Source organism: Hyperolius riggenbachi, chromosome 6, assembly GCF_040937935.1.
Source record: "Hyperolius riggenbachi isolate aHypRig1 chromosome 6, aHypRig1.pri, whole genome shotgun sequence".
In the NCBI taxonomy this organism is placed as follows: Eukaryota; Metazoa; Chordata; class Amphibia; order Anura; family Hyperoliidae; genus Hyperolius; species Hyperolius riggenbachi.
The window spans coordinates 199,489,009-199,504,492 of record NC_090651.1 but is presented as its reverse complement, the minus strand read 5'-3'; the positions used below and the strand labels follow the sequence as shown (position 1 = coordinate 199,504,492).

The following is a 15,484-nucleotide window of genomic DNA, read 5'->3' as shown; positions in this document are numbered from 1 at the left end:
TAAAAGGACATCCGAGGTGAAAATAAACTAATGAGAAAAACAATTGTATCTATCCTCCTTCTCCTAAAAATGACTTTTTTTTAGCTATCCCACAGCTATCCCACAGTTTTATTTTATATTTAAATCTAGTTTTTAAGGTTTTACTGTTTCATTGTCTCTGCTCAATGACACATGCATTGAAGTATGCCAGAGCTCAAATCTATGAATTATTGTCCCTTTTTTCTGCTTCCAGAAGCCATTTACTAACAGGAAAGTGTTTTATGGCTGTAATCAATTATCAGTGAGGGTAATGCTATAGTCTGATCCAGTCTGACCCGGTCCCGACCCAGACAGAAACTGTCACTTGCATACCTGATTTTTAAAGAGGAACTCCAGTGAAAATTATGTAATAAAAAAAAATTGCTTCATTTTTACAATAGTTATGTATAAATGATTTAGTAAGTGTTTACCCATTGTAAAAGCTTTCCTCTCCGAGATTTACATTCTGACATTTATCACATGGTGACATTTTTACTGCTGGCAGGTGATATCGCTGAAAGTACCTGCTGCTTGCTTTTTGGCCGTTGGAAACAGCTGTAAACAGCTATTTCCCACAATGCAACGAGGTTCACGGACAGGAAACTGCGAGGAAAATGGTCCTCACAGTCTCCTGTGGGAGGGGCTTCACCACAATGTCAGCGATACAGAGCCCCCTGATAATCCATTTGTGAAAAGGAATAGATTTCTCATGTAAAATGGGGTATCAGTTACTGATTGGGATGAAGTTCAATTCTTGGTCACGGTTTCTCTTTAACTCTTTCAGGCAGAGAAAGGAAAAAAGGAACACAGCCTAGTTATTTGTGTGCTTGGCACTGTACATACACATGTCTTTCTCATCATGTCACATGTCACCTTGGTTGTCCTTTAAAAAAGTGGGAAAGAAGTGGAAACTGTGGAAAGAAGCATTGTTGATTTTCACTAAAAAAGTGTTTGAAATTAAAAGTAATCATTTGTGCCTGGTCTTGACTTTTTACATCGCCTATTGTGCTACTATTAAAGTGATGACATTTTTTATTCATGTTTTTATGGCAGGGAAGCCTGTTTACAACTTTAACCACTCTACGACCGCCTAATGCCGATTGGCGGCCACAGAGTGGCGCCCTCAGGACCGCCTAATGCCGAAAGGCATGAAGTCCTGGGGAAGGAGATTAGCGGGGAATGCGTGCACGGATGCGCACGCATCCCCGCTGAGTTACAGAGCGGAGCTCCATAAATAACCTGTCAGCCGCAATCGCAGCTGGCAGGCTGTAAAAAAAAGAAACAGCCATTTCTTTTACATGTACAGTGCTGCGATCTACTGCAGCGCTGTACTGGGGACAGCCCTGTCACTTGGCTGTCCCCTGGGGTGGCTCTGAAAGCGATCCTCTCTCATAGGCTGATGGCTATGAGAGAGGATCGCCCTGTTTGGACCTCGGGGGGAGGGGTGAAAATACAAAACAATAAACATTTTTATTGAAAAAAAAAATACATCAATTAAAGAAAAGAGCCTGCAGTAGCGATCAGAGCCCAATAACAGAAAGCTCTGTTAGTGGGCAGAAAAGGAGCCAAGATTAATTTGGCTGCTAAGTTGTATGGCTCTGCAGCAAGCTGTTAAACCTGAAGAGCACTGAATTTAAATTAAAATTTCCTAATCACTGGGTGGGGGGTAGGTGTAAGCTTGTGGTCCTTAAAGAGACACTGAAGTGGAAAAAAAATTATGATATAATGAATTGGTTGTGTAGTACAGATAATTACTAGAACATTAGTAGCAAAAAAAATGTTCACATATTTTTATTTTCAGTTATACAGCTTTTTTATAATATTGCATCATTCTCTAATATTTGCAGTTTACACACTACTCAGCCTTCTAAATGATTTTTACAGAACAGGCAGTGAACTTTTGACCTGTCCTGAACTGTTCTCTGCAAAAGAAAAAACAATATAGTTTAGATAACAACCTTCAGAACACAGAGCTCTCTGCGACTTTGAAAGTTGTGGAGCTCAATGGCAATTTGCATAGATAACAACTGGAGTTTCTTAACTCTTCCTGTATTGGAAAAAACATTAGACTTATGTCTCTGCTCCGAATGCTTTATTTCTTAGCTGTACTACACATACAAATCCTTATATCATTTTTTTTTTCGCTTCAGTGTCTCTTTAAGTGGTTAATGCTAGGTACACACAATACAATTTTCTGGCAGATTTACCTGCCAGATCGTTTTTTTTCAACATATCTGTAACGATCGGTGTAACACAGAGAGAATCTGATTACCGGTGATCTTCAGTATCACCGAGAATACAGATATATACCGATTACAGATGATCTGCAGTATCACCGATAATCAGATATATCTCTAACCTCCGGACACCTGAGTAATAACTGAGTGTTTGGTGCAACAGTAATACTTTGAGGAAAGCACCCGTACAGGGGGTGCAAGGCAGTAGGAGATACTGCCTAAAGAACAGCTTCCTTCCAATGGCCTGAGGCTCCCCAAGGGGCGGAGCCAGGCAGTGAGTGGGAAGGACCAGAGTGTGAGTGACACCCGAGGTGAAGTGTCACTGACAGGTCTGTGAACTATCTCCCAACAGGGGAGAAAGTTCTCGAGGTCGGACAAGCCAGGTCGGCAACAGACAGCCAGATCAGGTACAAAGACAGGAGACAGAAACGGAATCCAAGGACAAGCAGAGTTTGGCAACAGAGTATCAGATATAGCGAAGTACCAATTCAGAGATCAAGAGAGTGGTCAGGAGAGCAGGAAGTCATAACAGATATAAACAATGCCTATTCTTTAGGTGTGAGCTCTGTGATCATCAACACCCTGGAACTAGTCTGATATATAATAGAGAGGTAATACAGTTCCCTAGTCTTGGGTGTGAGTTCCTTGATCATCAACACCCTGGAACTAGTCTGAAGTATAACAGGATAATAATACAGTTCCCTAGTCTTGGGTGTGAGTTCCTTGATCGTCAACACCCTGGAACTAGTCTGAAGTATAACAGAATGATAATACAGTTCCCTAGTCTTAGGTGTGAGTTCCTTGATCATCAACACCCTGGAACTAGCCTGAAGTATAACAGAACGATAATACAATTCCCTAGTCTTGGGTGTGAGTTCCTTGATCATCAACACCCTGGAACTAGTCTGAAGTATAACAGAGAATAACAACACAGATAGCAAAAGGTCTGAGTGCTACCACGTAGTGATCGCAACGGCAGACACCAGAGAAATGACCAGCATCCAGTATATATACCCTAGCGCTCTCCAGCGCCTCCCCTAAGTGCTGGACCATTGGGAAGTGGTAAAACTGTCAGCTGACCGGCTTGGTCAGCTGACACCTTTCTGGCTGTCATAAAAGCTCTGCCTCTCAACGCGCGCGCGTCCTTCTGAACCTGTGTGGACTATCAGTCCCAGCCACACCAGACCTGTTTTGCAATGTATCCGCTGTGCCGGACGCGGAACCAGCCGCACCGCTATCCGAGCACGCGGCGGTTTTTCCGCGTTCCGCCATGCGGATAGATGTAGGCCTATGCGTGTAAACTGCCGCGTCGGAAGCGGAATCCGCCATGTTGAACGCGGAAAAAGCCGCCTTATCCTGAGCACTCGCGGTGGCTTTTCCGCGTTTTCTCACAATATCCAATCTAAATTTGGATCGATTTTTCGATTGATTTCCGTTCACTTTTATGGAAATCGATCAGAAGAGCCATCGAAATTCAGATCGGACATGTTGAAAAAGATCGATCTGGCAGGAAAATCTGCCAGAAAATTGTATGGTGTACAACCATACGGCAACATCGGTGAACGGTGTGGTGTTTCTTGGAAGGGCAGTGGGATGTTAACAGGTCATGAGTTTTTCAGGTGGGTCATGGGTTAAGAAATAAGAAAGGCTGCTGTGCTTTGTTGCTGATGCTTACGCTGCCGTAAGACTACATTCTGTTTGTGTTTATTCCAGCCTATGGAAGAGATTAAAGCTATGTCACAGTCTGAAATCGTAGAAGAACAAAGAGAGAGCACCATCATTGCAGACAGTACAGAGGTTGATATACAGGCTGATGTGGATCACAAGGTAACCTTGCTATAGACTGCTTGCAATCATGTCTCTCATAAAAATGTAGCTGTCTGACCTATGATGCATACACACTCACTAGTTTGTCAGAAATTGTGGTTCTGATGCACAAACCACTGGTAACGTTTACCTGTGCTGTGTGCATGTGCACTACAGTATGTTCTGTTTACGCAACACACGTTATATTAGCAAACCATAATGAAGGTTGGGCTTTTTGCTCGACGGACATTACGTTGGTATTGCAAATGCCTGCAAAATGTATGTGTTATCAATAGCACTATTACGAGCTTTGTACTGTGCCATTCATAACAAAGCAAGGCAGCCATTGCTTTGCATACGGCTCTTGTGCACACCAGCTGGAATTGATTAAGGAAAGAACAGGCATGTGACATGTCCGATCAATATCCAATCAACATTTCAATAATAAAGCATCAGTATGGGTTTACTAAAGACAGGTCCTATTTGACTAACATGCTGAGCTTTTATGAGGTAGTGAACGCTAATGAGGATATTAGGAATGCTGTAGATGTGGTATACTTGGACTTTGCAAAGGCCTTCGACACTGTTCCCCTCAAAAGTCTGGGGCAAAAGTTGAGGATGCAAGGACTGGGGAATAGTCTGTGTTCATGGATAGGGAACTGGCTAATGGACAAAAAAAAGAGTTGTGGTCAATGGATCATATTCAAAATGGGTGACTGTTAGCAGTGGGGTCCCACAGGGGTCAGTACTGGGTCCAGTGCCCTTCAATTTATTTATTAATGATCTAGTAGATGCAGTAGAAAGCAATGTTGCTATTTTTGCTGATACAAAATTGTGCAGAATCATCAACTCTCAGGAAGATAGTGACATATTGCAACAGGATCTGGATATTATGGCTATATGGGCACATAAATGGCAGATAAAATTCAATGTTGAAAAATGTAAAGTCATGCATTTTGGTCGTACCAATGGTCTAGCACCATAGAAAATAAATGGGATACAGTTGGGGACTTCAAACTTTGAGAAGGACTTAGGAGTACTCATCGACAACAAGTTAAATAATCGTATTCAATGCCAAGCCGCTGCAGCTAAAGCTAATAACATTTTGGGATGCATTAAAAGGGAAATAAAAACTCGAGATGCTAGCATAATATTGCCCCTGTTTAACTCTCTAGTAAGGCCACATCTGGAATATGGAATTCAGTTCTGGGCAGCACATTACAGGAAAGATATTGCAGTTTTGGAGCAGGTGCAGAGACGGGCAACAAAATTGATACGAGGGATACCATGAAAGGTTAGATAAACTGGGTTTATTTAGTCTAGAGAAAAGACGCCTTAGAAGGGATCTAATTAACATGTATGAATACATCAGAGGGCAATATAAAAGCTTGGCGGATGAGCTTTTTGTCCTTAGGCCGTCACAAAGGACTAGAGGACATGATCTGCACATGGAGGAAAAATGTTTTAGCCATTTATTTAGGAAAGGATTCTTTACAGTAAGAGTAATTAAGATGTGGAATGTATTGCCGCAGGAAGTTGTTATGGCAAATTCTATATCTGCATTTAAAGGAGGATAATGCTGGGCATACACGGGCCGATCCGGCGGCCAATTAGCCGCCGAATCGACTTTTGCCGCGTCCCCACCGCATCCCCGTGCGTGCAAAGGCCTTCGACACTGTTCCCCTCAAAAGTCTGGGGCAAAAGTTGAGGATGCAAGGACTGGGGAATAGTCTGTGTTCATGGATAGGGAACTGGCTAATGGACAAAAAAAAGAGTTGTGGTCAATGGATCATATTCAAAATGGGTGACTGTTAGCAGTGGGGTCCCACAGGGGTCAGTACTGGGTCCAGTGCCCTTCAATTTATTTATTAATGATCTAGTAGATGCAGTAGAAAGCAATGTTGCTATTTTTGCTGATACAAAATTGTGCAGAATCATCAACTCTCAGGAAGATAGTGACATATTGCAACAGGATCTGGATATTATGGCTATATGGGCACATAAATGGCAGATAAAATTCAATGTTGAAAAATGTAAAGTCATGCATTTTGGTCGTACCAATGGTCTAGCACCATACAAAATAAATGGGATACAGTTGGGGACTTCAAACTTTGAGAAGGACTTAGGAGTACTCATCGACAACAAGTTAAATAATCGTATTCAATGCCAAGCCGCTGCAGCTAAAGCTAATAACATTTTGGGATGCATTAAAAGGGAAATAAAAACTCGAGATGCTAGCATAATATTGCCCCTGTTTAACTCTCTAGTAAGGCCACATCTGGAATATGGAATTCAGTTCTGGGCAGCACATTACAGAAAAGATATTGCAGTTTTGGAGCAGGTGCAGAGACGGGCAACAAAATTGATACGAGGGATACCATGAAAGGTTAGATAAACTGGGTTTATTTAGTCTAGAGAAAAGACGCCTTAGAAGGGATCTAATTAACATGTATGAATACATCAGAGGGCAATATAAAAGCTTGGCGGATGAGCTTTTTGTCCTTAGGCCGTCACAAAGGACTAGAGGACATGATCTGCACATGGAGGAAAAATGTTTTAGCCATTTATTTAGGAAAGGATTCTTTACAGTAAGAGTAATTAAGATGTGGAATGTATTGCCGCAGGAAGTAGTTATGGCAAATTCTATATCTGCATTTAAAGGAGGATAATGCTGGGCATACACGGGCCGATCCGGCGGCCAATTAGCCGCCGAATCGACTTTTGCCGCGTCCCCACCGCATCCCCGTGCGTGCACGGGGATCGATTCCCGCTTGTCATCGGACCTGTCAGATATTATCAATCGAGCCATCAGCGGCTCGATTGATAACAGCGCACCTCGCCGTGTATGCCCAGCATTACATGCTTTCCTTGCGATGAAAGACATCCATGGCTATAATTACTAGGTAATGCCCAGTGGTGTTGATCCAGGGATTTTATCTGATTGCTATCTGAAGTCGGGAAGGAATTTTTTTCCCTTTTGGTGCTAATTGGACCATTCCTTGTAAGGGTTTTTTGCCTTCCTCTGGATCAACAGGGATATGTGAGGGAGCAGGCTGGTGTTGTACTTTTTTTCTGGTTGAACTCGGTGGACGTATGTCTTTTTTCAACCCAAATAACTATGTAACTATATATACTGTATATTGATTGGCTGTGGTCTACTTTTAAACTTTCATTAGATTGGATGTTTAGATCAAATAAAAAAAGGAATGTATGCTTACCTTTGGAAGGATGAAACATGATTTAATAAGGTCAGGATTGAAAGGCCCAGTTCACACTGGCAATTAGTGGCAAAAAGATTCGTGAAAACGGATCTGATTACCGGTCGATCTGATCCATTTTTCACTCCCATTAGTTGTTTAGCTGCTTCCGTTCCCCCATATCGATTCCCCTACAACCCCCATCAGCAAAGTGAATTTTGCTGGCTAGAATGGTCAGTTTCTTCACTTGTGTGAATTAAACGTTACGTTTTTTTCATTGACCTCAATGCAGTGCTTCAGCTTCCGTTTCTGTTCCGCTGGGCTCAGTGACCCGGAAAAATTGCTGCAGAACTAAATTTGCGGATCGTGCGGAACAAATCCGTTTGAACTGACCAATGCGAATGGATCCATAGATTAATATTAGATACGTTCGCATCCGTTACAATCCGTTCCGTTAGGAACTGCAAAATGGACTTTTTTTTTACGCTAATGTGAACCAGGCCTAAATGTAATAAAGGAAAAAAAAAGAATTAACAAAATATTCAGAAGGTTCAATTGTTTTGTGCCTTTGTTTTTTACATGAAGAAAAAAACAAGAGAGGCACTTAAACTCTGCTTCTTTGGCATCATTAAATACTGCAGAAAAACAGAGACAACCTAATATTTTAATTTGGATACCCTCTGCTCATATGAAAAGGAAAATTCTGGGGTCCTAGGGAATCTCCCATACGCTTCACCAGTGTTCATCTCAGTTAAACTTTAAAAACCAGTTTGCAGATACCTAAAAATAGTTTTTGATATTCTGATGATATCAAACTAACCCCACTATACAATACTGACAGTGTGCTCGATTCACTAACCAGTGATAACTGAGTTATCACGTGTTAAGGCTTTGCACGTGCAAACTAGGGTGCTAAGTAGTTTGCACTGCAAAGCTGTTGCTGTTCGTGTGCTATTTTAGCATGCGTAGGGCGTTACGTGATTACGTTCCGTTCGCATAAAAAATCAGCCGCTTCGCATGCTTAGTATCCTTAGCACGTGAAGTAATTGCTTATCACGCTACTTAGCACGCGAAGCCGCTGATTTTGCACGTGAAGCGCTGTGCGCAAAACTTTACGTGTGCATTTCTATCCACGGAACTTTAAAGCTCTGTGTGTAACCCTTCCAATGCTGGTCTAGTAAAAAAAAAATGCTGGTTGCAAATAATATGCTGTAAATACTGTTTTAGGGCAAAGTTGAAATGCAGGGTTATATTCTGCTTTAAGCTGTTGATGATGCCTCGTGTATCAACTCTCTGTCAAATTTTCCATACTCCCCAGCAATTACTAGTGGCTTCTAGGTGGCTGTTAGCTGTCAGATAACTGGTGTCAGATTGTAGTTCTGCCGACCACTGGGAATAAATTCACAGTAATTCTGGGAATACACAATGCTTTTTTTTCGGTCAATTTACCGTTCAATCGATTTTCAATTCGTTATTTGTTAGTTTTTTGTTCGATTCTCTTATCTTTTCTTATCAATTTCCATTCACTTCTATGAGAAATCGAGCGGTAAAACGATCAAAAGCAAGAACTGACATGTCGGAAATTATCTATCAAACCATCTATATCTGCTGAAAAAATGCATGGTGTATTCCCAGCGTAACCTATTACTATTCATGTGTATAATAGTTTAGGGGCAATTTAAGTCAGACAATTAACCTCCTTGGCGGTATGAAAAATACCGCCAGGAGGGAGCGCAGCAGTTTTTTAAAAAAAAAATTTTTTTTTAATCATGTAGCGAGCCGAGGGCTCGCTACATGATAGCCGCTGCTGAGCGGCACCCCCCCCGCCCGCTTCGATCGCCTTCGGCGATCTCCGATCAGGAAATCCCGTTCATAGAACGGGATTTCCTGGAGGGCTTCCCCCGTCGCCATGGCGACGGGGCGGGATGACGTCACCGACGTCACTGACGTCGGGACGTCATTGGGAGTCCCGGGCCACCCCTCGGCGCTGCCTGGCACTGATTGGCCAGGCAGCGCTGGGGTCTGGAGGGGGGGGGGGGGCCCGCGCCGCAGCAGATAGCGGCGATCGGGCAGGGGCCGGCGGCGATCAGAGTGCTGGCGCAGCTAGCAAAGTGCTAGCTGCGTCCAGCAAAAAAAAATTATTAAAATCGGCCCAGCAGGGCCTGAGCGGCACCCTCCGGCGGCTTACCCCGTGTCACACACGGGGTTACCGCCAAGGAGGTTAATGTATCTATGTTTTTGGGATGTGGGAGGAAACCGGTGCGCCCGGAGGAAACCCACGCATACATGGGACAACACACAAACTACATTCAGATAGGGCCCTGGCTGGGATTCAAAGCAAGGACCCAACATTGCAAGGGGAGAGTACTATGCACTACACCCCCGTGCTGCCCACTCCAGAGCTGAGGGGAACAATGCTCTTGGCTGGATCAACTGCGGAAACATCAAGGAGTGTTGAGGGCTGTTGTACATGTACTAGATTCTTGAAATGGGCTGCCCACCAGGGATGCTCAGCAGAGCTCGAATATTCGAGTAGCTCGAATATTCGAGGTTTTTTTTCAGCTATTCGAGCTCGGTATTCGAGCTCGAATAGCTGCAGCTATTCGAATGGGCTATTCGAGTGAACTCGAATAGCCCACTCACTATTCGCGCTATTTGAACAAACAGCGCTATTCGAGCTCGAATATCGAGCTCGAATAGCGTCATAGCCCAGATTGATGTCCTTAGAGCCAATCAGAGGGCTCCCAGGCCCTCTGACGGCAGCCAATCACAGAGGGGGACCCTGGCCAGCCCCTACCCTATAAATAGTGGAAGCCATGTTCGGTTTCTCTGTCCTTGCTTGACTTGTACAGAGAGAGATCTGCTCCTTTGTGCTTTGGCTTAGCAAGTGCTCTATTGTGGTCAATCATCTAGCGTTTTTGCTCACATACACCTTCTATATACACCTATATTGTTGTTAGCTAGATAGAGATTGTATTTTAGTTAGTAGCTTGTGTGTTACATAGAGACAGCTGCTGCTGCAGGCAAGCTTACACAGCTTTAGGCTCAGGGCCTTGCCTGTGTGGGCAGCTGTCCTTCTGTCCTCTGTTAGTTTATTTCTCATCTATACCAGTGTTTCTGCTGTGTATTCTACCCTGTCTTGTCCTTTACTACTGAGTGATTATTGTATTTTGTAGTTATACTACTGTACTAGGGACACTCACTGTTACTGTTCATAGCTCCTGCGTGTGTGTGTGCGTGCACTGTCTGTAGTGTACACAGTACACAGTATTCCCTTCTACTGAATCATCTGATTACTACTGAATCTGATTATTGTATTTTCTAGTTGTACTTACTGTACTAGGGACACTCAGTCACTATTCATAGGCTAGCTCCTGCGTGTGTGTGTGCGTGCACTGTCTGTAGTGTACACACACTCTATTTCCTTCTACTGAATCTGATTACTACTGATTATTGTATTTTCTAGTTAGTGTATTAGGGGACACACTCACTGTTCACTGTTCACACTTACTGATTACTGATTATTGTATTTTGTATTTGTACTGTACTAGTAATCACTTAGCGATCTAATCACTTAGTGATTAGTGTCACCTCACCCACCAACCCACTCCATTAAAGTACCCCACTTTTTCACCCGCCCTTTTAAAAAACGTTTTTGTTTACGCCCAAAACATCTAAGATGTCTGGAAGTGGCAGCCAGTGCGGTTTGGGCAAGGGGAAGGGCAGCAAGGGAATCAGGAGGAGAGGGAGCAGCATTGTGGCAAGCCGCGCCACCATGCACAGTTCCGCAGCAGCAGCAGCTGCGTCAGTGGCTATAGCCACTGGCCGTGGACTTGCTTGGGCGGCCAGCAGGAGCATCTGCAACTCACGCTGCAGAGACACAGCAGCAGCAGCGTGTAGTACCTATTTTCCTCCAGCCGGGTCGGAAACGTCCCATTGAGGAAAAGGATGCAGCCACTGTGGTGCAACTGATGACGGAGGATGACCAGCCCGCCATCAGCTCTGCATCTGAGGCCTCCACCCTCACCACCACCACCACCCCTGTTCGCAGCAGCCGCCCAGCAGGGCCTGGGGAGGAGGCCAGTTCACCGTCAGTTGGCGACCTGTCATTCAGCAGTCTTTTGACCCCAGGCATCATGAGTCAATTGTCTGCTGTTGTTGGCGATTTTGTGGAGGAGATGCTGATGGGCACTTTGGGGGAGGAGGGATTGGACAGCAAGACTGTGGCGACAGTCAAGCAGCCCATCCATGCATCAGGAGAGGAGTTTGGGGGGTCATCATCCCAGCAGGACATGTTTCAGGAGGGGGAGGATGATGATGATGATGACAGGGTGACGGACAAAGACTGGGTGCCACCACCAGCACCTGGGGATGTCATCATCAGCAGCTCTGAGGAGGAGGAGGAGGATGCACTTGTGGGCCTTGCAAGGAGGCGCATCATTGCAAGCATTGGCAGCAGTAGGCAGGTCCCACAGCCTGCTGGTGTCTCAGGCTCAGCAGCAGCAGCAGCAGCATCTGCCAGTACCACCACCAGCCCCCCCCCCAACCACCACAGGGAGACAGGCAGCAGCGGCTCCAGGCCGTAGGGGGGTTTTCATGTCACCAATCTGGCAATTTTTCACCATACCCACAGTTTACAGCAAGTACGCCACTTGCAACCACTGTCAGCGGAAGTTGAGCAGAGGTGCAGACCCCTTAAAGTTCAGCACCAGCTCTCTTATCAACCATCTTGCTGCTAAACATTACCACCAGCATGAGGAGTTCCAGAGGCTGAAGGCCTTATATTATATCCTGCACTCACAAACTTCACTGATCTAACCTTCCCTGAACTGCCCTTTAATTACCCATACTTGGTCTGACATACAACAACTTAAGGTGCCCATATATTACTCGATTTGCGGCATCAATATCTATCCAATTTGATAATAATTATCAAATCTGGCAGAGACAGATGCCGTGACGTTGCCACCTGATCATCATTCTGATTGCTTTCTGAGTAATTTTAACTCATAAAACTACAGTATCTATCTATCTATCTATCTATCTATCTATCTATCTATCTATCTATCTACTGTATCTATCTATCTACCGACGCGCCTGACCATAAAACGCACCTAGGTTTAGAGGACACAAACCAGGGGAAAACACATACTGTATACTAAACCTGGTGCATCCATGGTGAAGGGGCAGCTTGTGCATTATGCCCCCTTTGTACCTCATGCCCTTGGTTTTTACCCCTTAAGATTCCTGACAAGTTTGGCGTTCCGGCTGTGTCATTATTGATACAACAATAAACTTTTATTACTTATGCCGCAAAATAATATAGTACATGTATTGTTTTTTTTTCAGGACAATCTAGGCTTTCTTTGGGTAATACTTTTTCCAAGAATTGTTTGATTCTACAGGCATTTTTGGCGGGAAAATCAGGAGTAGAAGCAAAAATGACAAATGTTTTCATGTTTAACCCTTCCTAATTTTCAGATAAGTGCCTCACTTGTAAAACACCTCACATTATTTGTCCTGTCCCAATTAAAATTATACCATACAAGCCATTGTTTATCACTTGTTGGGCATATAGTGTACCGTTATCTCCAGTCTGTGCATCTGTAGCGACTGGATGCGATTGATATGACGTATAGTTAATGTGGACCCCAATGCTGTACAGACATTGTTAGGCAACAGCATAGTGATGCATCTATACAGGTATACATGAATCTTAAACTGTACCTGAAAGTACAAAAAAGTCCCCCTAAGGGGTACTTACCTCGGCAGGGGGAAGCCACTGGATCCTAAAGAGGCTTCCCCCTTCCTCCTCAGCTTGATGGGAGCACGACAGGAGGTGTGCGCACGGCCGGGCCGTGCATGCACAGAAGAGCACGGATGGCCAGTATACCGGGAGCTTTTACAATTGAGCGGAGCCACCAGAGAGGACAGTGAGGGAGCCCACGGACATCATGGGGCTGGAGGAAGCCCCAGGTAAGTATAAATACTGCCATTATCCCCATCCCAGGTACCTTTTAAGGCCAAGTATAGGTGATACAAGGGGTTAATTAGGTAGGTAAGGGTTAAAAGTTAACCACAGCGGGGAAAAACACTTTATTATTTAATGGGACAGTTTGCAACTGTATGTGTGATTGAACATACTATAGGATATCTGTCTGTGTGGGTTACACACTGCATACAGGCCAGTCCACAGTCATTGCTGGGCCTTGCAGTTCTACTATCCTCTTCTATCTATTACAAGCCAGCACACTGTGTGTCATAAGCAGTGCTTAGTTTGCAACTGTATTTGTGATACCTCAGCCCGACCATATGGGCTGGAAAACTGCCATTGCCTGCACTCTCACCCACGTGCGTACCAGCACGGTCATCACTACACAAACAGTTGTTTGTGGTGCGTTAAACAGTGAGTTTGGTATGTCAGTGTGAGGCAGCATGCTACTTACACTACCAGATCGATGTATACACATGCAAGATTAAAGCACTTTATGCCTCCAATTTAGGAATGTAATGTGATTTCTGCCCTTTAGGGATTATAACCCTACTCTGCGTCAAATATGTAATTTTCCGAGGGACTTTTGGCATGTATTCCACTCCGGCGTGCCCCCTCCAGGTGTAAGACCCCTTGAAACAACTTTTCCATCACTTTTGTGGCCAGAAATAGTCCCTGTATGTTTTAAAATTCTCCTGCCCATTGAAGTCTATGGCGGTTTGCCCGGTTCGTGAGAGCTCGAACTTTTGCGGAAGTACAAAATCTGATGTTTGGGCCATCTTTACTCACAAGCTATTCCCTATTATAGGCTGATGCCTATCCTATATAATAAAACCCCTGTGTCTCTGCGTCCTGTCCTTGTGTGTGTGTGTGTCCTGCTTCCAGACTTGACAATTTGCTCTCTGAGAACCTCATTGCATTGTGGGAAATAACAGCTTTTTCCAACTGCCGGAAAAACGGGCGGGCCTTTTTTACTAGTGATAGTATAATGTACATATGGATCACAGTCTAGGGACAAATTAAAGGGGAGGGGAGGGGAGGGAGAGGTGGAATAAAAAAAATAGCATTTTTTTAAAATATACATTTTTATTTATAAAAAAAAAAAATACAAATCGCAGCAGCAATCAGATACCACCAACAGAAAGCTCTGTTGGGGGGAAGAAAAGGAGTCATGATTCATTTGGATGCTAAGTTGTATGGCCGTGCAATAAACCATTAAAGCTGCGCAGTGCAGAATTGTAAAAATTGTAAAAATTCACTGGGGGGTGTAAGCCTGTGGTCCTCAATAGGTTAAGTAAAAATAAGTCTTTGTGATTTTCTGTCTGTGTTGAAGATATTCAGGCCATGTTCACAGTGGCTGTTGTATTAGGTTCCCTGTGACAGCAGGAACACAACAGATCAGGAAAGTGGTGCCACGTTACCTGCGTGTTGCGTAGCTAAGGAGCTGTAGGCCCCGATGCAAGTTTTACAATGGGGCCCCCCAAGCACTCTATATATAACAATTGATACGGCGCACCCAAACCTGCCAATGGCAACTACAGTGTCAGGCCTGGTGCACACCAAAGGAGTTTTTCTGAGCGTTTTGAGTTTTTAAATCTGCTGCTAATGTTATCCTATGTGTCTGTGCACACTGGAGCAATGAGGTTTTGTAAAAAACCCCATAGCGTTACATTGGGAAGAGCTTTTGAAACCTCTAAAAGCTCTTCCCAATGTAATTTTACAAAATCTCATTGCTCCAGTGTGCACAGACACATAGGATAACATTAGCAGCAGATTTAAAAACGCAAAACGCTCAGAAAAACTCCTCTGGTGTGCACCAGGCCTTAGGCCCAGTGCACACCAAAACCGCTAGCAGATCCGCAATACGCTAGCGGTTTTGGGAGCTGATTTCAGAGCGATTCTAGGTATGTTTAGAGAGGTTTTCTAAACATACCTAGCGGTTTTGCGTGCGTTTTTGTGTAGCAGATTACACATATTGTTACAGTAAAAGCTGTTACTGAACAGCTACTGTAACAAAAATGCCTGGCAAACCGCTCTGAACTAGCGTTTTTCAGAGCGGTTTGCGTTTTTCCTATACTTTACATTGAGGACGAAACGCTTCCGAAAACCGCAAACGCGCAGCAGGAGGCGCGTTTGCGGCTTGGCAAAAACCGCAAACCGCCGGTGTGCACCATCCCATTGCAATACATTAGACAAGCGTTTTTAGAGGCGGATGCGGCCGGCGGATCGCTCCA

General features: G+C 44.2%; 1 protein-coding gene across 2 annotated transcripts in view; it reads left to right on the top strand.

Moving 5' to 3' along the window:
• SPA17 (sperm autoantigenic protein 17) overlaps positions 1 to 15,484 on the top strand; it is a 654,098-nt gene that overhangs the window by 91,465 nt on the left and 547,149 nt on the right. For both annotated transcript variants that reach the window (XM_068240291.1, XM_068240289.1), the window contains one exon: positions 3,969 to 4,082. In XM_068240291.1, the coding sequence (XP_068096392.1) occupies positions 3,969 to 4,082 (114 nt within the window). The remainder of the gene's footprint in view (positions 1 to 3,968; positions 4,083 to 15,484) is intronic.